The sequence below is a fragment of the Ananas comosus genome, linkage group 23 (genome assembly GCF_001540865.1).
Source record: "Ananas comosus cultivar F153 linkage group 23, ASM154086v1, whole genome shotgun sequence".
Lineage (NCBI taxonomy): Eukaryota > Viridiplantae > Streptophyta > Magnoliopsida > Poales > Bromeliaceae > Ananas > Ananas comosus.
This window is the reverse complement of record NC_033643.1, coordinates 5,026,738-5,041,313: the sequence shown is the minus strand read 5'-3', so window position 1 is coordinate 5,041,313 and position 14,576 is coordinate 5,026,738. Positions and strand designations below refer to the sequence as shown.

Sequence of the window (14,576 nt, the reverse complement as noted above, 5' to 3'; positions counted from 1 at the left end):
ATGCTGTGTGGGTGATTGAAAAAAAATGTAATATTAAAACTTATTATACAATAATAAATGAATAAATCAAGTGTAAATAAATCTAATTCATTTTTCCAAAATACACTACTAAATTATTGTAAGTCAACAGCATCCGCAAACTTAAAAGTTTAAAATTTAAAGTAAAATTTTAACAAAAATTGAGGAACTACTTACACATAGGAGTGGAAACGAGCCGAGCTCGAGCGAGCTTATCTCGGCTCAAATTCGGCTTGAAATTAATTTCGAGTCTAAATTTAAGCTCAAGCTTGGATTGAAACTAATTCAAGCCGAGCTCGAGCGAGCCTAATTTCGAGTCGAGCGAGCTCGAGCCCTAAACGAGCCGCTTGAAATTCTCAGTATCATACAATCAATAGTTTAATTTGTATAAAATATTATTTATAATTTGATACAAAAATATGTCAAATAGTTCAAAATACAAAATAATTATATGAAATATAGTATTATAATATGAAAAAAAAAAATTTATGAGTTGAATATCTAATCTTTTCCGCCTCACATGTCTTTTCTTTCGCCTTCAATCTTCATATTATTCATTTTTATTTATGCAATCAAAAATAAATAAATTATATAGATAAATATTGGATTAAACTATCTAATCATATATAACTAAAATTAAAATTTTATATAAATAATAATTTTTTACTTTAAAAATATTATGTATATTTTCTAAACATATAATGTAATAGTAAGGTAGGGAACGGCTGAGGTATATTGTGTACTGGGTAATTGGAGGGCTGTCGCGCTTGCGGCACTTAGGGTAGGAGAAGAAAAAGAAAAAGATAAACTATTGAAATTAGGCCTCTGTGAAAAAGAAGAAAGGAAAAATGGTTTAAACTTAGTAAATTTTGCATTTTTATTTGTTATTGGTTGTTTTATTGGCCAACAATATTTGTCCTTTTCTAATCTAAATCAGATTAGTTTAATAGAACTATATGAATTAAATATAATATATTTATATATTTTTTAATAACTATATATATATATATATATATTATATTAGTATATATTTATATGTATTATATATATATAGAATTAGACTGGAATACTATTAATAGTAAAACCCTCTTTTTGCTATCAAGTTTTTAACCCTTGGATGAAAAGTTGTAGGGTTAGGATGATATTAGTCAGTTAGAGTTGAGTGGTCCCCCTAGGGTTGAGTGGTCCCCACTGGGTTATAGTATTTAATCCAATGGTTAAAAATGATGAAAAGAGTTGATCCAAAGGCTAAAAAACTGGTAGCAACAATAGAATTTTGCTACTAATAGTAGCCCAGTCCAACTCTATATATATATATATATATAGTGTAGAACTACTATGATATCGAAAATATAGAGGATTTGATGTTTTCGAATTTTTGACCCTTTGATGAAGAATTGTATGGTTGAGATGATTGCAGTTCCCCCTAGGATTAAATAATATTTCTATAATTGAGTGGTCCCTACAAGATAATAATAGTATTAATCCAAAGATAAAAAATAATTAAAAGGGTTGATCTAAGAATAAAAAAATCGAAAGCACCGGATCTTCTATACTTTTAATAGCGTAGTAGCTCTAATATATATATATATATATATTCGAGCTTTTTGAGTTTTTCGAGCCTAATTCGAACGAGCCGAGTAATACTCAAGCTCGGTTTGAAATGAATTTCGAGCTTTTTTTTTTTTATCAAGCTCGACTCATTTAATTTCGAGTCGAGCTCGAGCGAGACAAATATCGAGTCGAACGCGAGCCGGCTCGCTCATTTGCCAGCCCTACTTACACAATAACATCTGCCCCAGCAAAATATGAACGGCTATTATTGCCTACTCTGGGTGTATACATGCACTCCAATATTTAATACTAATGCTCTAAAATTAAAATCAATTCCAAAAAAAGTATAATCTATAAACATAAATAGCTTATTTATGATAGTCCTATAAACATAAGGAGAGACAACTATACCATTATTTGGTTCGTAAAATGTTAATATTAAAAATTTATTTTACCGCTCATTAGTAGTAGAATAAATTTACGCCGTTCACATAAATTTTTTTTTTTGAGAGATAGGTAGCACGGTTACCCACTTCGTTTATTTCATTTAGAAATAAACTTAGCAAGAAATGTGAATCAATTAGGATTCGAACTTGGGTCTCGGGTATCAATCACTAAGCCCTTTGCCACTTGCTTTAGGGACGGTCGATACGCCGTTCACATATTATGGTGGAATTAACTCCACGAATTGTTTCTATGTGTAGTGCATGTTAACCGTGTAGCTAATGAGATGCAGGATCAATTCTTGAGCGCATTGTTTTGTATTAAATTTATATCAAGTACCCAGTTTACGATAGAGATCAGGTTTATATGTCATGGACTCAGCAAAATCGTTTGTTAATTTCGTGCGGCGATCACCTTTCTTTGCGAAGTGAGCAAACTTGCTCTTTCTATGCTAGCCTGAACCTATTCATCCTACGACTAAGTGCAAGAGATTGTTTTCAGAAAAATAATATTATTTTACTTAAGAATAGAGAGCTACAACTGATTTATTCCGAGAGGGTGTAAACCACAAGTATATAGTGGTAATTCGCAGACCAAGAGAGCAAATAGAAAGATTCAAAGTGACGCAAAATTATTAGTCAAAATGAAAGACAACGAGCTCTTAAGAGCCTACATTTATTACTTCTGACTTGACTCCTCGACTTCCGCGTGCTTTTAGTAGATTCTGACAAAACCTCTGGTAACAATCATCTCCGAGGTAGTTTGGGTGATTACAAAGATGAAAACAGGAGAAAAATTGTACTCTGCTTCATAGCATATACCAGGTCTATGGAACGCATTCTCTCTTTCTCTCTCTAAACCACTTGCTCCTTCCATTGGAAGCACCTTTTTTTCTCAGAGAAGGAACCAAAACTCCGCTCCCTCCCTCTCTCTCCGTACATTATAAAACCTCTTCCCTTTCCCCCGCCATTTTCCTCGTCGTCGTCTCTCTCTCTCTCTCTCTCTCTCTCTTTCTCTCTCATACTACCCAATTGCCATTAATGTCGTCTTCCAAGCTCAAGGTCGACGAGCTCCGCGCCGAGCTCTCTCGCCGCGGCCTCGACACTTCCGGAACCAAACCCACCCTCGTAAATCCCCACTTTCTCTCTCTCTCTCTCTCTCTCTCTCTATGATCGAAAACCCTAACCCCGTTCCCCTCTTTCCTGCTTCTTTCTCAGGTGCGGCGCCTCGAGTCGGCGCTCCGCAAGGAGAAGAAAGCGGAGGCGGCGGCGGCAGCGGTGAGTGACGGTGCCGCTGCAAATGCTGGGAAGAAGAGGAAGCGGGACGAGTTAGCGGGGGACGGGGACGTGGACGGGGAAGGGGATGGAGATAGGAATGGGGTGATCGGCGATGTGGAGAAGCTTCTAGAGATGGGTATTAGGGAGTTGAGGGAAATGGCGAAGGCGCGGGGAGTACCCGCGAACGGGTCGAAGAGGGAGCTTGCAGAGAGGCTATGTTCTTCTTCTTCTTCTTCTGCTGAGGACAAGGATGAGAGAAAAGGAGATGCAGGTTCGTATCATGGTGTTCCCCAATTTCTTACTCCGCACCTCTTCAACTTCTAATTATTTTCGAGTCATTTAGTTAGTTTGGTTGAGAATTTTGTTAACTTTGACAGTTTTTTTAGCTACTAGTTGCTAATTCTTGCTACTTTATTTGCTAATAGGTGATTACGGATGTTAAAAGTAACAGAATCATTGTAGAATTTAGTGAAATTTGCAATCTATATGAATAAAATCATTCAAATAAAAACAATCAAAAGTAAAGGATATCAATCGATTAAAATGAAGGAGGCCATTAAGAATGGCCTACAGTTCAGAGGGTCTCCACTCATTTTTAACCTTTTATATTGGTGCATCTTGTTTCATTTAGATCCCGCATTTGCGATAACCATTAAATCGGATGCAAAACTTTAGAAAAATGAGTTGCATGCACTGCACGTTCTGTATTCAAACATCTTTTAGCTTGCAGTCTAAGTAATAGATCGAGCCGAAAAAAGAGATCTTCCTTTGTACTAGGGCCGCCTAAATTGGCATTTCGTTGAACAAATTATTTAATCTATGCGTATGCGATTCTTTTCCGAAGGGACAAGTATTACTAAAATCATGCACTAACTCATTTTTGTAATGTTTTGCATTTGAATCAAACAATTACTATAGTTTCTTTGCACCTAATTGCGGCAACTAAAACACAGATTTGAAATTAAAGCAGCTAGAAATGTGGGAGCATAAGTGAAACACAGATTGAAGTGCAGAGGTTGATTCTGTAATTTTCTGTTATGTTGATCATTGTTGTTTATTGGGCTCTGTTTTTTTTTTTTTAAAAAAACGGTTTTGCATATTTTATTTGATTTTTTTGATTATTAAATGGTGGGGAAGCAGAGGAGCCCAAGAAGGAGAAGTTGGTGACGGCAACCAAGAAGGGCGCCGCAGTGTTGGATCAGCACCTCCCGGATCATATGAAGTCCTCCTTTCATGTTTTGCAGTTGGTATATAAATTTCAGCTTGTTTCATATCTTAGCTATTTAAGCACCTTCTTTAATTGCGTTGAAGTGTGTTTTTTTTTCAGTTTATATGTTGCAAAATGGCAAAATACATGACTTTGATCTTGGAATTTTAACACAAAATTGATTTCAAGGCTCATTTCCTTGTTAACTATGTTTAGACTTTGTTTACATTGGGTAACAAACAGCTTTTCTCTGTTAACTGTTTGTTTTATTATTTACAGTTAGGAGCATTGTGCTTTAATTCCAATTTTCTTGTTTACTTACAGATGAGTGTTGATGCAACTATAATTCATGATGTCATTTTAAAAGTACATCCTTTTATTGTGATAAATAAGAAATTATACTGATTAAAAAATTTTCAACATTTATTTCCCACTGTTAACTGATGGAGCTTTTCTGAATTTGTCCTTCGCCATTATTCTTGACAGAGACAATTTTGGAAAGCTACAATATATTTGATTGCTTGTGTAGCATAAGCCGGTTGATGCATGAACGTTCTAAATTTGTTGCAGGGAGAGGAAATTTATGATGCCACTTTGAACCAGACGAACGTTGGGGACAATAATAACAAGTTTTATGTTATCCAAGCTTTAGGTGTGTTCCTTTGAGCTCACTTTTTGCATTCTCTTCACTCTTCAGAGAAAATGCAAGTTAACATATCAGTGTTACAAATTATAGTAGATTTCACATCTGATCACTTCAAATTTCTTGCCATGTCTTTCCTCTTATCATCAGTGTTCTTTCTGCCGCACAGGTTCACTCCTGTTGCTAATTCTTCTTAGCATTTAAAAGAACTTCAGTTAGTTTTGCAATGAACCAATTTGTTATCTCTTTTTTCACAGTTGTTGCTTCTTTCTATTCAATCAATTATTTGACGAGAACCAGATATTATAAAGATTAAGCTCTAGATCTCCTTTCATTTCTTTATTCCTTGCCTTTTTTTTTTTTCCTGCAAAATGTTTTTTACGATGTGATAATGCCTAGTCCTTTGATAATTTAACCTGAAATGTTCGAAATCTCCAGCGCAAATTGAGAAATTATCAAATTTTTCTATGTTACTTGAAGAAGTTTTCTTTTGCACTACTTTTATATTTCACAGTAGTTGAAAATTTACATGGTAATAATTTTGCAGAATCTGATGATGGTCGGACATACATGGTTTACAATAGATGGGGCAGAGTTGGAGTGCGTGGTCAAGATAAGCTACACGGCCCCTTCGGAACGCGAGAACGAGCAATCTATGAATTTGAGGGCAAGTTCTTCGACAAGACAAAAAATCATTGGTCTAACCGCAAAAATTTCATATATTACCCAAAGCTCTATACTTGGCTGGAAATGGATTACAGTGAGGCCGAGAAGGAAACAGTTATATTTCGCTCTCAAATTCCTTGAGTGATTTCCTCTTTTTACGATTCTTTTGAAATAATCATGTCTTTTATTTCTTAGTGATTAAACTGTCTTAGTTGGTACTAGGCCAAAGACAATAAGGCTCAGGCGTCCATCAGTGCTCAACCACAAGAAACAAAACTTGATTCCAGAATTGCAAGCTTTATATCCCTCATATGCAATGTCGGGATGATGAAGCAGCAAATGATGGAGATAGGTAATTGATTTATTCTTTTTTCCCCCTTGACATACATGTATGTTTACACAACAGTGAGTTATCATTCCCAGCATGTTGCTTATATGAAGTTCCGGTAAAATTTGGGAAGAATTGTTCTTGGTTTTTCATCTTACAATAAACTGGTACAATTTGAAGACCATTTTACTAGATAAACAACATACAGCTCTGTGTTGGGGTGTCAAGAAGCAGGGTCTGGGTCAAAGCCGGGTCAGGAAATTACTAATTATGCATTGTGTCCACGCTCTACCAGGAGACGCTCTACCAGGAGATAGATTTCAAACATACATAAGTGTCCAAAACCTGGACCTTGATTAAATTGCATACCAGGGCATGACCTAGTTTAACCGGATGTTTAACATATTCAAAAAGGGAATGTTTGTACAAGATCGAAATATGAACACAAAATTTATACATTTGGAAACAAAACCGTATTCTTATATAGAGATATCATTTTTCAAATAAACTATTGAAATATGTATCTATTTAAAACTATTACAAGAAATCTGGGTTTGATGACCCGGTTTTTCCAAATTTTAGGACCTGGGTCAGACATGGACTGGGATTTTGTCGGGGGAAATATCTAGAACCAGTTTTCCTGATGAGATTCATCTCTGCAGTTGGTTACTTTAGGTCCGTTAACCAGGTGGGATCACAATTTGCCACCCTACCTCTATGTTGCAAAGTGCATTTGTTTTTGTAGGTTGTCTATGTGGGAAAGTTCACAAACTTAAAATTTGCGGACTTTATGATAAGCCTTTTTCATGATTTCAATGTGTGAACTTCGGAGTCGATTCACCAACTTCAGCTACATTTGAATATGCAATTTGATCTCAATTTTTCATAATTCAACATATATTACAAAATTGTTTAAATTCTTTTACTTTGTGAAGTAGTTTTCCTTTCCCCCTTTTTTTGGCAGGAATTAGTGATTTACTTTTCTTTTTCTCCTTCCAGGATATAATGCTGAAAAGCTACCACTTGGTAAACTTAGCAAATCTACAATATTGAAGGTGAGGATTAAGATTTACTTGAGACATTAAAACTTGATGTTTAGTTCATCACATGTTGGTTATGAAGATGGCAGATAACCAACTGGATAACAAAGTAACGATTCAATATGCTGTTTAAACTTCATCTCATACAAGTTTTAACTATATTTTCACAAACATTATGATTTCAATTGTAACTTGTTTGCATTTTTATGCTTTTGAAGACTTAGATGCTCATCCCCTTTTTCACATCTATGCAGCATTCTTTTTTTTTTTTTATTTTTATTTCATGTGTGAGATTGTTCTTATAATTGACCGTATGTTTAGTTTTGATTTCTTGCTGGACATGCAATGTAACATAAATCTACAAAATGTCAAGAAAAAAAGGTCATCTATTTGTGCATGTTTGATCCCTGTAAAATCCAAATTTTCATATATAACACTCGAGGGAGGCAGATTCTGAAGGGCATATATGAAAATTCAGATTTTTCAAGGGGATGTATGGATGATAATTTGCATGGGCTATGTATATAGATAAATCTATTTTGGTTATCTTAGATATTATGTGATTTTGTGAGGATAATGTGATCAATCATTTTGCAGGGCTACGATGCCTTAAGGAGGATATCTGATGTGATTTCAACAAATGACAGGAAGAAACTTGAACAATTAAGTGGGTGAGTCCTTGAATAGCCTTGATGAATGCATTTAGTTACATTCATAATAGTGCCATTCTGTGAAGATGTATTTAAGAGGAAAATGGCGGGATACAAGTTGAGTAATGTTTTTCGACTTAATATTTCATATAAACAATGAAGTTTCGTTCGCTTATTTTTCTATATTTTGTGTATGAAGATATGAAGATTCTTTTTTTTTTGTTCCTTTCGGAACAGACAGGCTTCCTGAAAAACTTGTTGTTATTGGCCTTCCTGAAAATTTGTTGTTATTGGCCTTGTTATGTCTCGCGAGAATTTGTTGTAACAGAATAATTAAATTCTTGGTTGGTTTCTAAGCTGTAAAGTTGCCACTTTTTTGTTATATTCTCAAATTGCCCAAGTCAGCCAAATCGACTTCTCTCTCTTCCTACTGCACTATATATAATGAGAACCATTCAGAAAATAGGGTGATTTGTTATGCTTAATCTCTCTCTCTCTCTCTCTCTCTCTCTCTCTCTCTCTCTCTCTTTCTAGGATATTGTCCTCTGTGGACATAAAGAAGTATTTTCTAACTGTTGTATCTAGATCTGTTCTGATATTCCTCTCTCTGTTGCACTTGCAGTAATTTGTTGCACTTGCAGTAATTTAGTAGCATATAAGTTTTTCTATTTTCCTTTCATAGATTTGATCTTTTAGAGATGATTTATCATGTTATATACTCATTTGTGCTACAGGGAGCATATTTATCTTTCTGACCATTTTTCATTTCGACATTCTAACCTTAATCATTCCCATATACATTACTCATATTTGTTTATTGTTTTCTTTTCTTAATGTGAACTTTTATTAGCGCTTTCTTATGAATATCATGTAATGTTTTACCACCTCTTTTTTTGCATATAATTTCAGGGAGTTCTACACAGTGATTCCTCATGACTTTGGTTTTAGAAAGATGCGTAAGTTCAAATTTCTAACTTATGTAACATTCAATCAAATGGACTTATAGGTATGTTGACTTTCTGTACTGGGATTTGAGTTGTAACTATTGATATCTTGGCAGGTGACTTTGTCATTGACACTCCTCAAAAGTTGAAAAGCAAGCTCGAAATGGTAATAGTTTGTCTCTTGGTAACACTACATATGGGTAATTTTATCTAAATTTGAATGGTCGACAAGTTGTCAATTTCTTAACTGCGAAGCCTTATGTGAATTGAAAGTGTTTGTGCTTTATGAATACTGGTAGATCAGACCTTGAAAGTAATTAATACTATCTCTTAGTTATTCTGCTGATTTTGCTGTCTATATTACCGTTCCATGGTTGGAATCATCTTTATGCTTCTTAATAGAAAAGTTCAGATCATCTTTATGCTTCTTAATCGAGAAGTTCAGATCTAATGAACGTGTATTGTTTTGCTATTTTTTAAAGAAGTTCCAGTGGTACATAAAGATGTATATAGTGTTGTTGATGAACCAGCTTTATACGCATGCCATCTAATGATTGACGTACCTGGTCAAAATTGATGTCCATGTTAGCTACCACATATGAAACTAGAACAAATGCTTAACTTTTCATTTGTTGCCATCTGTTTAAAGCTGATTTGTAGAGAACATTCTGGGCACATCCTAGGTGCGCATAGCATTTCTATTGAATTATCAGGCAACTTGGTAATTTTGGCCAATCTCTAGTGATGGTAGACAATCTATGTTACATTTGCTATATTAGAAGTTTGCTTTCTTCACCATCACATTCAATCTTACATGTCATTGAATTTGATCCGTGAGCCATCTAATGGCTTATTTGATGGCTTTTCAATGAAGGTTCAAGCTCTAGGAGAGATAGAGATTGCAACCAAACTTTTGGAGGAGGATGAAGAAATGCAGGTATGTTGTCTTCTAATATTATTGCTGACATATATTGCTTGACCGGATCTTCTATTGATCTGGATGTATTGCACTTATCTCACTAAAACTGAGGGCCTCCCCAGTACAAAAAATAACTTTGTTATGTTGCCATAATGTAGGATGACCCTTTGTATTCCCGCTATAAGCAGCTTCATTGTGAATTGGTACCAGTGGAAGCCGATTCAGATGAATATTCTATGGTAATATGTCTATATGTTTGAGTATCTGTTGCATTTTTGTTTTATGATGTTTATCATAGTTTCTTGAGACTACTTGAGTGATAGATAATAACTAAGTTACTACCTATCATAAATTCTATGACAGATTTGATGTATGAAAGAATAAAGCAATTGGAATTATAGTTCTAACAACTGCAAAACCATATTATAGACATTTTGTTAGCCATATATGTCCTATCACTTGTAAAGTATAATTATTTTAGATACTCTTGGAACGAAAATGAGAGGCATACAGTTTTCTACTCTTTTCTGTAAATTTTGTGGGATTCTTCTTAGTAACCTGGTAGTACTTTCTTGGAAAGTTTTATGTACTAATTCAGAATATATCATATATGTTACTGGCCTTTCAACCTCAGTTGACTGAATCTTTATCTATTGACCAGATAAAGAAGTATATTGCAAATACACATGGCAAGACACACTCAAATTACACAGTTGATATAGTACAGATATTTAAAGCTTCCAGGGATGGTGAATTGGAGCACTTCAAAAAGGTGAAGATCTTTTTTTTTTTTTTTTTTTTTTTTTTTCCTTTTCGGTTTCTTATTCAACTTAAAATGTTTTTTAGATTTAGTTTTAATTTCCTTTTTGATTGTATCTCTTGCTTCTGTGCAGTTTTCTGATACAAAAAATCGGATGCTTCTATGGCATGGTTCTCGCCTTTCTAACTGGACTGGGATTCTTTCTCAAGGTTATCCTTGTTTTCTTGCTAATTGTCATTTCCTTTAAACTTGACTGATAAACTTTATCAGAGCTTTTACATATATATCTCTTTGACTCATCTGTGTTACATATATACCCCAGTAAAAGTCCACATATTTGTATATACTCCTCATTGTGCAGTTTCTTACAAAGATGCCCTTATCTAATTGAATTCATGTGGAGAAAAGTTGGTTTTGTTACATGTGTCTTCAAGAACATCGTGTAACAAATTAAGTTTTCAAAGGTCATATGTGAAAGTTCAGATTATGCTAGTCTCTATACGGGAACAGGCTTTATTCCAAGGTATATTTATGTAAATTTCTCTAATATATGAACATTCTTTTTTAAGTTTATTTTGTTCACTGCCAACCTGTGATGAGCATGTGTTTTCAGGTCAAAATGTCTCATTTAGTCAATACTTGTGAAACTATGACTAGAAACAAATCAAGTAAGAAGGTCATTTAAAAAGGTTTGTTCTATAAACAGGATTACGGATCGCTCCTCCGGAAGCACCAGTTACTGGTTACATGTTTGGGAAAGGAGTTTACTTTGCCGATATGTTCTCCAAGAGTGCAAATTATTGCTATGCATCACACGCATCTACGGCTGGAGTGCTGCTTCTTTGTGAGGTTGTTCCTAGCATTGATTACATGTTTTACTATATACTGGACATGCCTGCCCTGATTTTTATTTTTATTCAAATTTCTTTTTGCAGGTTGCATTAGGTGATATGAATGAGCTATTATTTTCTGATTACAATGCTGATAAACTGCCAAAAGGAAAACTGAGGTCCGTTCTTTACCTGATTTTGTTTCAACAATCACTTCTTTTCTTCTCGTGGATTTTCTAAATTTATGGACATCGATGGCTTGCATACATGCTAAATTATCATGAAATGAGAGTTCCGATGGATATTTTTGGAGTACTTTCTTATTTCTACGAAACTATTGATGTTTGAAATAAGAAAGTACTCCAAAAATAAGAAAGCACTCCAAAGTACTCCAAACAAATCAGTAGTTCTTACACTTCATCACTATTCATTTCTAAGAGGGACAATTTTTATGATCAGTGCTAGAAATTTGGACCTATTGCAAGTCGATCTGTTTCTTTTTCACTTAAATATGTTTGTCGGCATTGCCTTGTTCCTCCATCCAAAAGTCCAAACTTCACAATAACTAATCTACCTAACATTTTTGTTGCCTTTTCTTGGTGAGTCTGTTTAGAGCAAAGGAGAATACAATGGTTATTTAACATGATCACTGCCATGTAGGATGTGCTATCATCCCTTAGGCTAGCACTATTTCGGTCTGAAAACGAAACCCAGGGTGCCATTTCAAAGAAGAAAGTTAGGGGAGATTTTTGGGCAATCCTTAAAAAGTTTTAGGGATCAAACCACAATAAGTCAAAAATTCATGGACCTTTTCTACATTTCTCCTCTTCTTGAGAAGGGAAAAATGATTATTATGCTGTCTAACTATAGGAAATCTACATTGCTTGGTCGTGTTTCCACAACACATTGGTGTTGAGCTCTCTTCATATCTTCTAAGCTGAATATACATTATTCTTCTGTCGCAGTACAAAAGGAGTAGGTAAAACAGCACCAGATACGTCGGAGTCTGTGACCCTTGAAGATGGTGTGGTTGTTCCCCAGGGAATGCCAAAGGAGGACAGGTTTGCTAAGGTAAAGCGGCTTGTCAATGTATTCCATTAATGCTAATAAACTGGCTTAACTACAAATTTAGTCCCTGATCATAACTTTATTATTATGTAATCCCCAATGTTTTTTTCTGTATAATTATTATGTCCCATTATTCTAATATTTGCAAATAGTGAACAAATTTGGATTGTTTATCTTTTGCAGGGTACATTGCTATATAATGAGTACATTGTGTACAATGTAAATCAGATAAAGATGCGATACGTCATTCATGTAAATTTCAACTTCAAGTGATGAATGTCCACCACGGGCTATCCTTCATGCGGCAAATCCATGACCAGCGTAAAATCTCCGCATAATTGGTACGTGCCAGAGCCTTTTCTATTCTTGTGCTCAAGTTATTTGTCGTGGTGAGTATATACATATAACTGTGCACTTGTGTTGAAGGAAGCAACTCTTTCAATGTCTTTTGAGTGGTTCATCAGAAACTAATTGCCCATTAGGTCTGTTTTGTTTTGTATCTTTGTGTTGTATATGTGAATGATTTGTCGATCGCTTTTTCTTCCCCACCATTATTTATTGTTGTAACTATCACGAACTCATTGATTATCTTTTGATAGTTTTTTTGCTTGCAATGCCTAAAATTGGTTGTTCTTAGCAAATACTATATATATGTGAGAGTTTTCCTACTTTATAAGACTTTAAAACTCTGTGCAAGCCTCAGTTACTCACTGGGAGGTCAATATGTAATTCCCTGCGGCCTCTATGGTGTAATGCTACAAGCCTACAAATGAAGTTGACATTGTATATACATCTAGGCTATAATATTTTTAGAAGTATGGGTGTTTGCTGGGTTTTTTAGTGCAGTAGCACTCTCCTAAAATTTTATTCTAAAAATAGATCCGTTAAATTTTTATTTGTAAATATGGTTTTATAAAAACGGTGAATGAATCATTCACCGCTTTCTTTCTTTTTCTTACTTTTTTTTATATTTTTACGATGGTAAAAAGGGTGAATGGTTCTCCGCTTTTATTTTTTTTCTATTCCTAAAGAAGTGTTATGAATGCGGTGAATCATTCATCGTATTTAGAGGTCTATTTTTATAATTTTTTTTTTAAAATTATTTTTATAATTATAAAAATCGATGGGATTATTTATAAAAAAAATTCGTGTTTGGTTCCCTATCATTTCTGAGAATGAGATACTGAATCGACTATCAATATCGTTAAACATGGTTTAACTTATTTGAACATTCACCAAATGTATAACTTTTCTATATCATTTGTCTAGTATTCAGTGTTGCAAAATATATATATTTTTTTATGGCTAATATAAGATGAATTTGATACCACTTGATCACTTGGCAAATGATGTTGTAAAATTGTGAAATTGAGATCCTATGAAGCTCAAACAGCCTAGACAATGCAGAAGTCAGTGGTTCTGTTTGCTTCTAATAACTATTCTAATTTTAACTCTTGCAGATATCATCATTCTAAGAGTTTTAGGTTTTTAAATTTTGGACGTAACACCGTTATCTCTGAAAAATTAAATCACTAATAGGCTGCATATGTACAAAGTTCATCATCAAGTACATTTTGCTGTACATTCTATGACACCCACAATATTACTTTTTAAAAAAGTTCATAAATATAAACTAGTGTAGTGAACCACATGATGTGGCGGATAAATATTATTATAGTTAATTTTTTTATTATATTTGATTATTCTTTTCCTTATAATATATAGGTATGCAACCTTGGTTTTGTAAGCGGAAGAGGCAACGGCAACAGGAATTTAAATTTAAGTGGTAGCACTGGAATAGTAAATAAAAAAGTTAAAAATTATTCAATTTGAATAGAAGAATAATTATAATACATAAGTAGTGAAAAAAAAACTTAAGATCCACCAAAAAAGAAAGCAATAACATCAGCAGAAACTACAGTAGACATACATGTAGGAAAAGAAGCAGCAACAACAACAGGAACACAAAGAAGCAGTGCTAATAGCAAAAGAGACCGACCGTCCCTAAAACAAGTGGCAAAGGACTTGGTGGTTGGTACCCGAGACCTAAGTTTGAATCCTAGTTGATTCACATTTTCAGCTAAGTTTATTTCTAAATAAAATAAATGAAGCGGGTAGCGTGCTACCTATCTCTTTCCAGAAAAAAAAAAAAGAAAAAGAAAAAAGCAAAAGAGTGCCCGGAAATAACTAGAAAATAAAAAATAGCTGAAGATGCAGCATAATTTGGA

The 14,576-nt window shown here is 34.2% G+C and overlaps 1 protein-coding gene across 1 annotated transcript; it reads left to right on the top strand.

Moving 5' to 3' along the window:
* Positions 2,897 to 12,967, top strand: LOC109727835 (poly [ADP-ribose] polymerase 2). The gene is made up of 18 exons (XM_020258034.1): positions 2,897 to 3,143; positions 3,234 to 3,564; positions 4,434 to 4,540; positions 5,071 to 5,152; positions 5,691 to 5,923; positions 6,032 to 6,161; positions 7,137 to 7,192; positions 7,775 to 7,848; positions 8,737 to 8,783; positions 8,888 to 8,937; positions 9,646 to 9,708; positions 9,849 to 9,929; positions 10,352 to 10,462; positions 10,584 to 10,659; positions 11,157 to 11,299; positions 11,386 to 11,459; positions 12,246 to 12,351; positions 12,532 to 12,967. Exons 1-18 carry the CDS (start codon positions 3,057 to 3,059, stop codon positions 12,619 to 12,621), a joined length of 1,941 nt encoding a protein of 646 aa, XP_020113623.1. The 5' UTR covers positions 2,897 to 3,056; the 3' UTR covers positions 12,622 to 12,967.

Coding starts and splice junctions, on each gene's coding strand:
- LOC109727835 (XM_020258034.1), top strand. CDS start 3,057: ATGTCGTCTTCCAAGCTCAAGGTCGACGAGCTCCGCGCCGAGCTCTCT. Junction 8,784..8,887: donor CTTTGGTTTTAGAAAGATGC/GTAAGTTCAAAT, acceptor ATATCTTGGCAG/GTGACTTTGTCATTGACACT. Junction 10,660..11,156: donor GACTGGGATTCTTTCTCAAG/GTTATCCTTGTT, acceptor TTCTATAAACAG/GATTACGGATCGCTCCTCCG.